Here is a 13,734-nt window from a genome sequence, read left to right as displayed (position 1 = left end):
AAACATTGAGAGAAAGTAAGATAAAAAACCAAGCAAAAGAAAACCGAACACCAACAGTATATCAGCTGTTATAAACAGTGCAGTGCAACCTTCCAAAGTAAAGTATAAACAGGACCACACTTGACAGAAAATGTATCTTTCTAAAAAGTGTGTGTTTGGGGAAGGTAAGGGAAGGAGACATAAAAACAGCACATTTGCTTTACATTAAAATGATCATGTTAATGGGGCATGTTTACAACTGTTAAAACCATTGTTTGTGGTGAGGGTGGGTTGAGGGTGGGGGGCTGGGTTGAGGGTGGGGGTTGGGTTGAGTTGAAGGGGGGGTTGGGTTGAGGGTGGGGGGTTGGGTTGGGTTGAGGGTGGGGGGTTGGGTTGAGGTGAGGTGAAAGGGGGGGTTGGGTTGAGGGTGGGGGGTTGGGTTGGGTTGAGGGTGGGGGGGTTGGGTTGAGGTGAAGGGGGGTTGAGGGTGGGGGTTGGGTTGAGGGTGGGGGGGTTGGGTTGAGCGTGGGGGGTTGGGTTGGGTTGAGGGTGGGGGTTTGGGTTGGGTTGAGGGTGGGGGGTTGGGTTGAGGTGAAGGGGGCGTTGAGGGTGGGGGGTTGGGTTGGGTTGAGGGTGGAGGGGTTGGGTTGAGGATGGGGGTTGGGTTGAGGGTGGGGGTTTGGGTTGGGTTGAGGGTGGGTGTTGGGTTGAGGGTGGGGGGTTGGGTTGAGGGTGGGGGGTTGGGTTGAGGGTGGGGGTTTGGGTTGGGTTGAGGGTGGGGTTGGGTTGGGTTGGGGTGGGGGTTGGGTTGAGGGTGGGGGGTTGGGTTGGGTTGAGGGTTGTGGTGAAGGAGGGGGTTGGGTTGAGGGTGGGGGTTGGTTGAGTGTGGGGGGGTTAGGTTGGGGTGAAGGAGGGGGTTGGGTTGAGGGTGGGGGGGTGGGGTTGAGGTGAGGGAGGGGGTTTGGGTTGAGGGTGGGGGGGTTGAGTTGAGGTGAAGGAGGGGGTTGGGTTGAGGGTGGGGGTTGGTTGAGGTGAAGGAGGGGGGTTGGGTTGAGGTGAGGGAGGGAGGGAGGGGGTTTGGGTTGAGGGTGGGGGGGTTGAGTTGAGGTGAAGGAGGGGGTTTGGGTTGAGGGTGGGGGTTGGGTTGGGTTGAGGGTGGAGGGGTTGGGTTGAGGGTGGGGGTTGGTTGAGGGTGGAGGGGTTGGGTTGAGGTGAAGGAGGGGGTTGGGTTGAGGGTGGGGGTTGGTTGAAGGTGGGGGGGTTGGGTTGAGGTGAGGGAGGGAGGGAGGGGGTTGGGTTGAGGGTGGGGGTTGGTTGAGGGTGGGGGTTGGTTGAGGGTGGGGGGTTGGGTTAAGGGTGGGGGGGTTGGTTTGAGGTGAGGGAGGGGGTTTGGGTTGAGGAAGAGAGATAGATATTCTAAGTGTATGAGTGGTGTTTGTTGAGGAGGACTGTGAGACCCGTGGGTCAGGCAGGTTTTAGGACCTCGGGGAGTGGTGGGGAGGGCTGCTGGGGCATTAGCTCATTCAGGGCGATGTCAGGACAGTTGGAGGTGGACCACGGCGCACTGTGCACAGCGCCTGTCAGCCTTAATCTGAGCCGCTGCGGCCGCTCCGTGGCCCATACCACAGCCAAGCGCCACAGCCCACGGTAAGCGCAAACACTCAGCCCATATTGCATTGACAGTTGCACTCATCTAGAAATAATGCAAAGCGCTATTGCGATGTATACACCACCACCGCCAACCTGCACTCTGCCAGTAAAACAACGCTTCTGCGAGCCGGGAGAGGGGCTCAGCTGGAAGGGAGAGATCACACAAAGATGAGGGAGGAAGGAAAGAAGGAGGGAGGGAGGTTAGATAGAGGATTTGACCCCCCCCCCCGTGTTTCCCTCCTGTAGGTGTAGTTCTAGTCATCGTGGTTGTGGTCATGTTTGGTCCTGTGGGAGCTGCGTGTGGTGACCGTGTTGGAGGACTCCTCCTCGTACTCATCCCCAGTATGTAGAGCTTTGCTGAAGAACTGGAAGATGGAGTTAAAACTCCTCCATGATGTCAGCTCGTGTCGCTCTGTACCTGCACAATACATAGGCACAGAGACAGGCTTCACAATCAGGCCGTCCACTGTGTAACAACAGAGGGAGGATAGTCACATAAAGCATAATATACTACAGTTACACCACACACACCTAACAGGCTAGAGAAAAATCATTTTGTAAATAGAAAACATAATTCCCCTCTAAACCTGGATACTGTAGCTAAGCGTGTATCCAGTGCAAGCAACAAGCTTATTGGACATTACATCCATTTTAACTTCTGACCCAGCAGTCCAACGGGATAGTCTTAATATTTGATCCATCTTGATTCATGATAGTGCACACCCCATACTCTCCCGTGTCTGTCTCTTCATTTAATGCGAGTTATGCACAATGGATGCACTAAGCGAAACCAGTGGACCGTCATTCATTCATTCATTCATTCTCAGGGCTGCTTGAAAGAGGCAGTGGTGAGAAGGCACTAAGGCAGCCAGCGTATCAGGTGATCTGAGGAGGAGCTTGGTTTCCCCTCTCCAGGTGAGCCAGTTCCCATGTTGGGGTCACGGGGAGCCTGAAATCTGGTACACACGCCTCGGGTTCCTCTCGGCTCTCCAAGGTCAGGGGTTCGCTGTATCGCTGCAAAAGCTGCTACACAACACCTCTGTTATTGCAGCTGCTCCACCGCCCGCTCCTCACCAACCAATCACAACCAGTGGCTAGTGGCTTATTTCTAGGACTCACGATATGATATCTCAATACTTAGGTCCTGATACGATATGTATTGTGATTCTCACAATTCTATATGTATTTTGATTCGATACTGCGATTTTTTTTTACGGTTCGATGTTCCAAACATATTGCTCACTATATGTCGGCTGCAGAGGGACAAGAGAGCATGAGAAATTATGAACATTGCTCACTATTTAAAAAAGATGATGGACAACAAGATATGAAGGAAAAATAGTTGAGTTTTCATGCAGGCACAGCTGATTAGCGCAAAAATAATATTGCGATATATTGTCAAAAACAATATCCCAATATTTAACTATCGATGTTTCTCCCTACCACTACTTATTTCCCTACTAGCAGGTGGCTAGGCTGCTTAGAAACATACTGTGTGTTGTGAAGCAGTACCCAGACACCATCTCAGGGAAACGGTATAGTGTGATACAATGGTGTTATACTCCATTATATCATAGGTACACAGTTTGAGGTAGTGAACACATAGTAGGGAGAGACTGGTTGATGCTTAGGGACTGCTTGTTGGTTTATGCATTTGAGGGTATACACGGAGTGGACAAAACATTAAGAACACCTGCTTTTTCCATGACAGACTGCCCAGGTGAACGATATGATCCCTTATTGTCACTTGTTAAATCCACTTCAATCAGTGTAGATGAAGGGGAGGAGACAGGTTAAAGAAGGATTTTGCCTTGAGACAATTGAGACATGGATTGTGTGTGTGCTCCATTCAGAGGGCGAATGGGCAAGACCAAAAATGTGATTGCCTTTGAAAGGGGTATGGAATGCTTTCGACTCCTTGTAGAGTCCATGCCCCACGAAATGAGGCTGGGGGTACAACTCAATATTACGAAGGTGTTCTTAATATTTTGTCCACTCAGTGTATATCCAGACATCATAGCAGTGTATAGGCCTCTTTCCTCTGTATTAGCCATCTAATAGACTCCCAGATCAGCAGGCTTATGTACCTGTTTCCAATACACACGATCAGTTCATGGGGCCCTTGCTACTTTGTTGATGGGTCAGGATACCAGTTCAGTGAGAGCCCTCTCCTCCTCCTGGTCTCTCCTCTTGTCCCTTCTACATGCACCAGGCCGGAGGGATACAATTAAAAATAACCTTTAAGGTTTATTAGATTGACCACCTGGCTGGCTGTGATAATGGAGATGGAGGGGTGAGGGCCCAGGCTGGTCTGGTCTGGGCCGGTCTCGTCTGGTCTGGTTTGTTCTGGGCTGGGCGGTCACTGTACATGGTTTACCAGACTAGTCTATGATCACTGCCTCAGGACAGATTGACTAGCCTAGCAATCAGTGAGTCAACAACCCCCAGACCCACAGTGTGTTACCTGTGTAGGGCTCAACACAACAACACACTCCCCTGGAAAACAAAGTCAGCCATGCTCGCACCTCACATCTATCATTTATATCCAATTTGAGGCACAGGAATCTCTCCTCTTCTTTTTTCCGTCTCATCGCTCCTTAACAAGTTGTTTTCTTTCTTTCTTTCTTTCTTTCTTCAGGAGCGATCGATTCCAAGGCTCTCCTTTCTTCACCTCAAACTGGCACTGAACTCCGGAGTGCCACAAGCTGCTATGCCCGATCCCAGCGCCGGGGTCAGCGGGAATGCGTCTCTGTGCCGATATGCTGATGAGCCAGGCCACTCCGGTGACCCCCGTACGAGCTCCGCCCACTCTGTGGCTAGCGCAGGCCTCTGATGTCTACCAGCGTCCGGGCCTTGCTAACTAACAGCCTTTTACTGCCCTCGCCCACTCCTTTAATAGGCAGAGTGTGTGGACGCTAATGGATTGTTGTCATTGGTGTGTTCTGAACACTGATTTAGAGTAGGAGCCTCACCAGCCTACTGGCTTCTTCTCTCAGAGATAACCTGACCACCGGACTTCCAGCCTACTGGCTTCTTCTCTCAGAGATAACCTGACCACCGGACTTGCAGCCTACTGGCTTCTCTCAGAGATAACCTGACCACCGGACTTCCAGCCTACTGGCTTCTTCTCTCAGAGCTAACCTGACCACCGGACTTCCAGCCTACTGGCTTCTCTCAGAGATAACCTGACCACCGGACTTCCAGCCTACTGGCTTCTCTCAGAGCTAACCTGACCACCGGACTTCCAGCCTACTGGCTTCTTCTCTCAGAGCTAACCTGACCACCGGACTTCCAGCCTACTGGCTTCTTCTCTCAGAGCTAACCTGACCACCGGACTTCCAGCCTACTGGCTTCTTCTCTCAGAGCTAACCTGACCACCGGACTTCCAGCCTACTGGCTTCTTCTCTCAGAGCTAACCTGACCACCGGACTTCCAGCCTACTGGCTTCTTCTCTCAGAGCTAACCTGACCACCGGACTTCCAGCCTACTGGCTTCTTCTCTCAGAGCTAACCTGACCACCGGACTTCCAGCCTACTGGCTTCTTCTCTCAGAGATAACCTGACCACCGGACTTCCAGCCTACTGGCTTCTTCTCTCAGAGCTAACCTGACCACCGGACTTCCAGCCTACTGGCTTCTCTCAGAGCTAACCTGACCACCGGACTTCCAGCCTACTGGCTTCTCTCAGAGCTAACCTGACCACCGGACTCGCAGGGTGAGAGGAGGGAGAGAGGAGGACAGTTAGCTCACTCATGCTACAAATCAAAGTAATACCCTTAAAAGATGTAGGGATGGATTAAATGCCACGGTGCTGTGTGGAAAGTGAATTCTGTCCTATAAACAGTCTGAGTGGATGGGCATCACCCTTCCTCCCCCAGTCTCTCCTATAAACAGTCTGAGTGGATGGGCATCACCCTTCCTCCCCCAGTCTCTCCTATAAACAGTCTGAGTGGATGGGCATCACCCTTCCTCCCCCAGTCTCTCCTATAAACAGTCTGAGTGGATGGGCATCACCCTTCCTCCCCCAGTCTCTCCTATAAACAGTCTGAGTGGATGGGCTTCACCCTTCCTCCCCCAGTCTCTCCTATAAACAGTCTGAGTGGATTGGGCTTCACCCTTCCTCCCCCAGTCTCTCCTATAAACAGTCTGAGTGGATGGGCATCACCCTTCCTCCCCCAGTCTCTCCTATAAACAGTCTGAGTGGATTGGGCTTCACCCTTCCTCCTATAAACAGTCTGAGTGGATGGGCTTCACCCTTCCTCCCCCAGTCTCTCCTATAAACAGTCTGAGTGGATGGGCATCACCCTTCCTCCCCCAGTCTCTCCTATAAACAGTCTGAGTGGATTGGGCTTCACCCTTCCTCCTATAAACAGTCTGAGTGGATGGGCTTCACCCTTCCTCCCCCAGTCTCTCCTATAAACAGTCTGAGTGGATGGGCATCACCCTTCCTCCCCCAGTCTCTCCTATAAACAGTCTGAGTGGATGGGCTTCACCCTTCCTCCTATAAACAGTCTGAGTGGATGGGCTTCACCCTTCCTCCCCCAGTCTCTCCTATAAACAGTCTGAGTGGATGGGCTTCACCCTTCCTCCCCCAGTCTCTTATGTAAAAGTTGGGGAATTAATAGAAAGCTTTTTCATGAGCCAATGATGAGCCAGTGATCAGGTCATGGTGTCACTGTGATAATGTATGCAAATTAAAATGTGTCTCGAAGGCTCACTTTTGTGTACTTCTTGAGATGTGCTGTTTTTATAACGCTTGAATATGATACCGTAATATATTATATATTATCTTCACCTAAATACAATAAACACATAATGAGATGAAATATATATTTCTGGACTATTGTTATAATGCGTAATGTCTATACTTATTTTATGAATCATTATCTCAGGTAGGAATTAATTGTATAAAATTAGAGATAATACTTTAATGTCATCGGTTTCCTGCCAATAAAGCAACCATCATAATGTGTACATGAATCAATAAAGCAACCATCATAATGTGTACATGAATCAATAAAGCAACCATCATAATGTGTACATGAATCAATAAAGCAACCATCATAATGTGTACATGAATCAAACACCTGTGTACATCACATATTTTTCAAATTAAAAGTTTTGTAAGATTCAGGGGTCACCCTCCTCTCTAATTTCCACAAATAAAGGAATGGCCCCCATAACCCCTCTGTAAGACCTCTCTATTGGTTAACCTGTGTTCCCTCACCCCTCCAAGCATCTCTATTGGTTAACCTGTGTTCCCTCACCCCTCCAAGCATCTCTATTGGTTAACCTGTGTTTTCTCACCTCTCCAAGCCTCTCTATTGGTTAACCTGTGTTCCCTCACCCCTCCAAGCATCTCTATTGGTTAACCTGTGTTCCCTCACCCCTCCAAGCATCTCTATTGGTTAACCTGTGTTCCCTCACCCCTCCAAGCATCTCTATTGGTTAACCTGTGTTCCCTCACCCCTCCAAGCATCTCTATTGGTTAACCTGTGTTCCCTCACCCCTCCAAGCATCTCTATTGGTTAACCTGTGTTTTCTCACCCCTTCCAAGCATCTCTATTGGTTAACCTGTGTTCCCTCACCCCTCCAAGCCTCTCTATTGGTTGGTCTATGTTCTCCTCTCTCATGATGGACAGTGACAGACAGCGCCAACAGATGCAGTCTATTTGATCCTAGATGCTTAGCCTCCTCTGTCACAGCCACTGGATTCCTCTCAGGGTAACTGACTGGCTGTTTGATCTCTATGTGACTTACACGGTCGCGAGTCGCACACACACACGCACACTATTGTTATCAGTGGTGTGGGATGAGGTGAGAGAACGAAAGGTGTTTGAGGGGAAAATGAACTGCTCTGTAGATGTGGACCATGCGTTCGTCCCTTCACCAGTAGCTGAATGCTCTATGCCGTCACAAGTGGTCATGTACTGTGATAGTTCAAAACAAACGGTAGTTGATTGAAGAGCCAAAGTAACACCTCGAGTGACTGTCAGAGAGAAAGGCTGAATCAAAGAAACAAGCTGGCTATAATTCGTTTTCATCTGTGGTACATTATTTAAAGCCCCATCACTTAATTGCTTGTGTACTAATGGCCTATTTTTGAATCAAACTCTCTTTTCATAATTCCTAATTATAGTGATACATTGATGTGAGCATGAAGGGCCATATACAGTGCATTCGGAAAGTAGTCAGACCCCTTCACTCATTCCACATTTTGTTAAGTTAAAGCCTTATTCTAAAATGGATTTAAAAAAATCCTCATCAATCTACACACAATTCCCCACAATGAACAAGCAAAAACAGGTTTTTAAAAATGTTAAAAATAAAAAACAGAAACACCTTATTTACATAAGTATTCAGACCCTTTGCTATGAGAGTCGAAATTGAGCTCAGGTGCATCCTGTTTCCATTGATCATCCTTGAGATGTTTCTACAACTTGATTGGAGTCCACCTGTGGTAAATTCAATTGATTGGACATGATTTGGAAAGGCAAATACCTGTCTATATAAGACCCACAGTTGACAGACATGTCAGAGCAAAAACCAAGCCATGAGGTCGAAGGAATTGTCCGTAGAGATCCGAGACATGATTGTGTCGAGACACAGATCTGGGGAAGTTTACCAAAACATTTCTGCAGCATTGAAGGTCCCCAAGAACACAGTGGCCTCCATCATTCTTAAATGGAAGAAGTTTGGAACTACCAAGACTTTTCCTAGAGATGGCCACCCAGCTGAACTGAGCAATCGGGGGAGAAGGGCCTTGGTCAGGGAGGTGCCAAAAGGCACTAAAGGACTCTCAGATCATGAGAAACAAGATTCTCTGGTCTGATGAAACCAAGATTGAATTTTTGGCCTGAATGCCAAGCGTCACGTCTGGAGGAAACCTGGCACCACCCAAAACCTGGCCAATACCATCCCTACAGGGACAGGCAGGGACTGGGAGACTAGTCAGGATCGAACACACAGCCAAGCACACAGCCAAGACAAGCAGGAGTGGCTTCGGGACAAGTCTCTGAATGTCCTTGAGTGGCACAGCCAGGGCCTGGACTTGAACCCGATCGAACATCTCAGGAGAAACCTGAAAATAGCTGTGCAGCGGCACTCCCCATCCAACCTGACAGAGCTTGAGAGGATCTGCAGAGAATGGGATAAACTTTAGCTTCATACCCAAAAAGACTTGAGGCTGTAATCGCTGCCAAATGTGCTTGAACAAAGTACTGAGTAAAGGGCCTGAATACTTATGTATATGTGATATTTCAGTTAAAATAAAACATTACTAAAAACATGTTTTTGCTTTGTCATTATGGGGTATTGTTTGTAAATTGATGAGGAAAAAATAAAATGTAATCCATTTTAGAATAAGGCCGTGTGTAGCGTAACAGAATGTGGAAAAAGTGAAGGGGTCTGAATACTTTCCGAATGCACTGTATCTTTGCTGAATTTATTACAGAAATACATAGCTATTCATATAATAATACTTTGGTGGGTGCTGATATTTGTCCTTTTCCACACATGTACAAATGTGTATTATATTCAGTCTAGTCTGTGAGTCACGGCACATCTAATGTTTTCGATAATTTTGGAACAAATTGATTTAATTTAAAAAGCTTAATAATTTCCCTAGATGTTGACATTTAAATTGATAGGAACTTTACAAAACAAGATATTATCCTGAAAATCAGGATAATAAAATATCAAACTCTCATTTAATATTCTGCAAGTACAGGGACTATAAGCACCCGTTTTATCATGTTAAATTACTTCTGGTAAAAACGATTAAACACAATTGAGTGTGCGCATAGTATTTTTTTGTCTTTTCAAAGGTAATGGAAGCTCATTCTATCCAGTTTGGATGTTGAAGTGATGGGCGGCTGTGCTGTAACACTATCTGACAGTGTTTGTGGGAACTATCCATTGCATAGATCAGAGGTGGGGAATCGCTTTCTGTGTCCTGCTTGTTAGACGATCGGATGTCCGCTCCTGACTGGGGCTCTTATTAGTTTATCTCCCGTGTGGGGGTGTGTAGGGCCGTGCGGGGTTTGTGGGGCCGTGTGGGGTGTGTAGGGCCGTGCGGGGTGTGTGGGGCCGTGCAGGGTTTGTGGGGCTGTGCGGGGTGTGTGGGGCTGTGCGGTGTGTGTGGGGCCGTGCGGGGTGTAGGGCCGTGCGGGGCGTGTGGGGCTGTGCGGGGCTGTGCGGGGTGTGTGGGGCCGTGCGGGGTGTGTAGGGCCGTGCGGGGTGTGTGGGGCCGTGCGGGGTGTGTGGGGCTGTGCGGGTTGTGTGGGGCCGTGCGGGGTGTGTGGGGCCGTGCGGGGTGTGTGGGGCTGTGCGGGGTGTAGGGCCGTGCGGGGCGTGTGGGTCTGTGCGGGGTTTGTGGGGCCGTGCAGGGTTGTGTAGGGCCGTGCGGGGCGTGTGGGGCCGTGCGGGGTGTAGGGCTGTGCGGGTTGTGTGGGGCCGTGCGGGGTTTGTGGGGCCGTGCAGGGTTGTGTAGGGCCGTGCGGGGCGTGTGGGGCTGAGCGGGGTGTAGGGCCGTGCGGGGCGTGTGGGTCTGTGCGGGGTTTGTGGGGCCGTGCGGGGTGTGTGGGGCCGTGCGGGGTTTGTGGGGCCGTGCGGGTTGTGTGGGTTGTGTGGGGCCGTGCAGGGTGTGTGGGGCTGTGAGGGTTGTGTGGGGCCGTGCGGGGTGTGTGGGGGCCGTGCGGGGTGTGTGGGGCTGTGCGGGGTGTGTGGGGCTGTGCGGGGTGTGTGGGGGCCGTGCGGGTGTGTGGGGCGTGCGGGTGTGTGGGGCCGTGCGGGTTGTGTGGGACCGTGCGGGGTGTGTGGGGCCGTGCGGGTTGTGTGGGGCCGTGCGGGTGTGTGGGGCCGTGCGGGTTGTGTGGGGCCGTGCGGGTGTGTGGGGCCGTGCGGGGTGTGTGGGGCCGTGCGGGGTGTGTGGGGCCGTGCGGGGTGTGTGGGGGCCGTGCGGGGTGTGTGGGGCGGTGCGGGGTTTGTGGGGCCGTGCGGGGCCGTGCGGGGTTTGTGGGGCCGTGCTGGGGTTTGTGGGGCCGTGCGGGGTGTGTGGGGCCGTGCGGGGTTTGTGGGGCCGTCTTGGGGTTTGTGGGGCCGTGCGGGGTGTGTGGGGCCGTGCGGGGTTTGTGGGGCCGTGCGGGGTGTGTGGCGCCGTGCGGGTGTGTGGGGCCGTGCGGGGTGTGTGGGGCCGTGCGGGGTGTGTGGGGCCGTGCGGGGTTTGTGGGGCCGTGCGGGGTGTGTGGCGCCGTGCGGGGTTTGTGGGGCCGTGCGGGGTTTGTGGGGCCGTGCGGGGTTTGTGGGGCCGTGCGGGGTGTGTGGCGCCGTGCGGGGTGTGTGGGTCCGTTTGGGTGAGTGGGGCCGCTGAGGGCACCCCGGCCATTTTGTTTGCCTGTCAGATGGCCCGGATGTGTCATTGCTGGAGGAAGGGGTCAAGAGAGGTCAAAGCAGGTGCCAGGGTCACTCAGCTCGCCTGCACAACTTTGTCCCCACTCACAAAGCACGGAAACAAGGCTACGGTCAAACTGATTGATTTCAATCTAAATGTAGGCCTTCTCCCTGTTCCCTTCACCATCAGATGAACTCCTTCCAGTCATAACGATACACTGAAGTCTGATTGAATCATGGTGACATATTAGTGGTTCCCTGTGACTCCACTGTATTTCGTTTTACTTTAATCAAATCAATAAATTAATCCCACACACATCCCCTCAAACAAAAAATACACACACACACACACACACACACAGACACAAATTACCGAAACACAGCATTTCATCAAAACAGCATTACCACTGCCATTTTAATACAATGGTTGCCGGTAAGTGGGGTCTGTTTGTATTTCCTGTCTATCATACTGCTTTTAATTGTTTCTTTATTAATTGTTATTGTTATTGTTTCTTTATTGTTCTTTATTGTTTCTGTTATTGTTTCTTTATTAATTTATTATTGTGTTTTGCTTTTGGAGAAAACAAGGAAAAACTCATCACACATCCGGAGATGAGGAACCAGAATGGCTAATGCGGGGGCTGCTGAGGGGATTGGATAAAAGAGAGGTTGAGATGGAGAGAGAAAAAAGAGAGAGGGAGAGATATTTTCACATTAACTTGTTCAAATCGTCTCTCCATTTTTACTCATACTATTCAAACCATCACACAGTGGAACCTGGGAGACCAGAGCCACCAAATAATGAATGACACAACACACACTCCTACTCTCTCTCCCCCACCCTGCTCGGAGACGGACTGTTTTTTTATTTTAAAGTGAATGATTGGCCTTGGCCACTTTAAAGGACACTGCTTTGATAGACTTGGAGCAGAGTATTTACAAGATAACCCGAGCCCAAGGGCAGCACGCTATTGGATACGAGTGTCTGATTCTCCAGTGTCCACTTCAGTAAAATCGAAGCCCAAACATGTGCCCACCCCGACAACACCTCTCAATGTCAAGCGGCTTCTCTCTCCAGGGTCGCCGTGTGCATCAGAGACAAGGGCCCCCACTCTAGAAGGCCTTCAGAAACATGGCCCTCAACTCCTCTACACAATGCACTGTTTCAATAAATATCTGTATTCGTCAATAGAAACAGACATTCTCTGGTTGTCATCTAAAGGCTAAGGGGTCTATTTGTCCTCCATTCACTTTCCTATCTGTTCAAGTTGAAGAAGGCTATTGAGAAAAAACATATATTTCACAGCCTTGATCAAATCTGAGTATGGATACAGGTAATATGCTTTAGATTTTATTAATGAATTCATACATTGTTGGTACGATGTAAGTAGGGTTTAAGTCCTGCTTAAAACTCTTTCTTGAGGCAGATCTGTCCATGACACTTCTCTATGTTCAATACAGAACATTCTAACTGGGAACCCACCAATGAGGCTTCACTGAAAAATGACACTATCAAACAAATCACAATACATGCTGAAGCAAAACTTCAGCATCTCTCTCACTTCTTCTTCAGTGAGCCACTCTCAGTCTTCACTCTCAGTCTTCACTCTCAATCTTCTGTTCAAAATGGTATTGTTGGAACTGTGCAAACCTTACCAAGGACACAATATAGTCCCTGCCTACAAGAAGGTACATTTCCTGAATGTTTTATCGTGAAGGTGCATGCAGCGCGGTACAGGTGCCATAGCAAACATCAATGCAAGTTTGACTTTAATATTACAACAAAATGAAATACGTTCTAACGTCTAATATTACAGCTGCAAAATGTGAGGGTTTGACAATAACGACTTGACTGTAGAAGGTGGTAATTGATGGTATGCAGATTAATTAATACCATTGATCAATAGCAATTAATAACTAGAAGGTATTGATATTTGGGCGGCAGGGTAGCCTAGTGGTTAGAGCGTTGGGCTAGTAACCGAAAGGTTGCCAGTTTGAATCCCCGAGCTGACAAGGTACAAATCTGTTGCTCTGCCCCTGAACAAGGCAGTTAACCCACTGTTCCTAGACCGTCATTGAAAATAAGAGTTTGTTCTTAACTGACTTGCATAGTTAAATAAAGGTAAAAATATTTGATCGGGAGGACAGAGACATGTTATTGCGGCAATTGTTTTGTTTTTACCGCAGCGAGGTTGAACTTTATTTCGGACAGGAACTGTATTTCTACCTTTGAAAAACAAGTGGCATCAACCATGGTATATGGCTTGAATCAACAACCTGTATCGATGGAATACGGTGCGTATCTAATCATGCAATCATTTATCAATAACTCATTCTGCAGTCAAATTCCCACCTGAACAGAGATTTGATAGATGTCAATCTAGTACATTATATCTGTCTGTGTGCACCAAGATTAGTAGAGTGTATGAAAAGAGGCTGTCACTGTAAACACAAGGGCTGCCTCTCTGTCAGGCCCTGTGTTTGATCTGGGTCATCATCAGTGGGGATTTCAATGGTAAACACTCTGGGTCTGCTAGCTCGCCTGACACGGTTTTGTTTTTGGCCCATTGAGGGGGAATGGTCTGTTTCCATGCCCAGTCCTAGTGTGGCTCAAAAGAAGTGAGTCTAAGGGAGGCCTATAAAGACTGTCCATTAGCAGGAGAACAGGATCCAGAGCCAGGGTCACGATGGAGCCCCACACAACCCTGCCAAACACA

The 13,734-nt window shown here is 49.4% G+C and overlaps 1 protein-coding gene across 1 annotated transcript in view; it reads right to left on the bottom strand.

Annotated features, from left to right (window-relative positions):
• Positions 1 to 1,289: 1,289 nt before the first annotated feature.
• The window catches only part of LOC106585793 (cotranscriptional regulator FAM172A homolog), a 319,763-nt gene continuing 307,318 nt past the window's right edge, over positions 1,290 to 13,734 (bottom strand). Inside the window, exon 11 of the mRNA XM_014172421.2 lies at positions 1,290 to 2,047. Within this exon, the coding sequence (XP_014027896.1) occupies positions 1,884 to 2,047 (164 nt within the window). The 3' untranslated portion in view covers positions 1,290 to 1,883. The remainder of the gene's footprint in view (positions 2,048 to 13,734) is intronic.

This window comes from Salmo salar, chromosome ssa24 (genome assembly GCF_905237065.1).
Source record: "Salmo salar chromosome ssa24, Ssal_v3.1, whole genome shotgun sequence".
Taxonomy (NCBI): Eukaryota; Metazoa; Chordata; class Actinopteri; order Salmoniformes; family Salmonidae; genus Salmo; species Salmo salar.
This window is presented reverse-complemented; position numbering and strand designations above follow the sequence as displayed.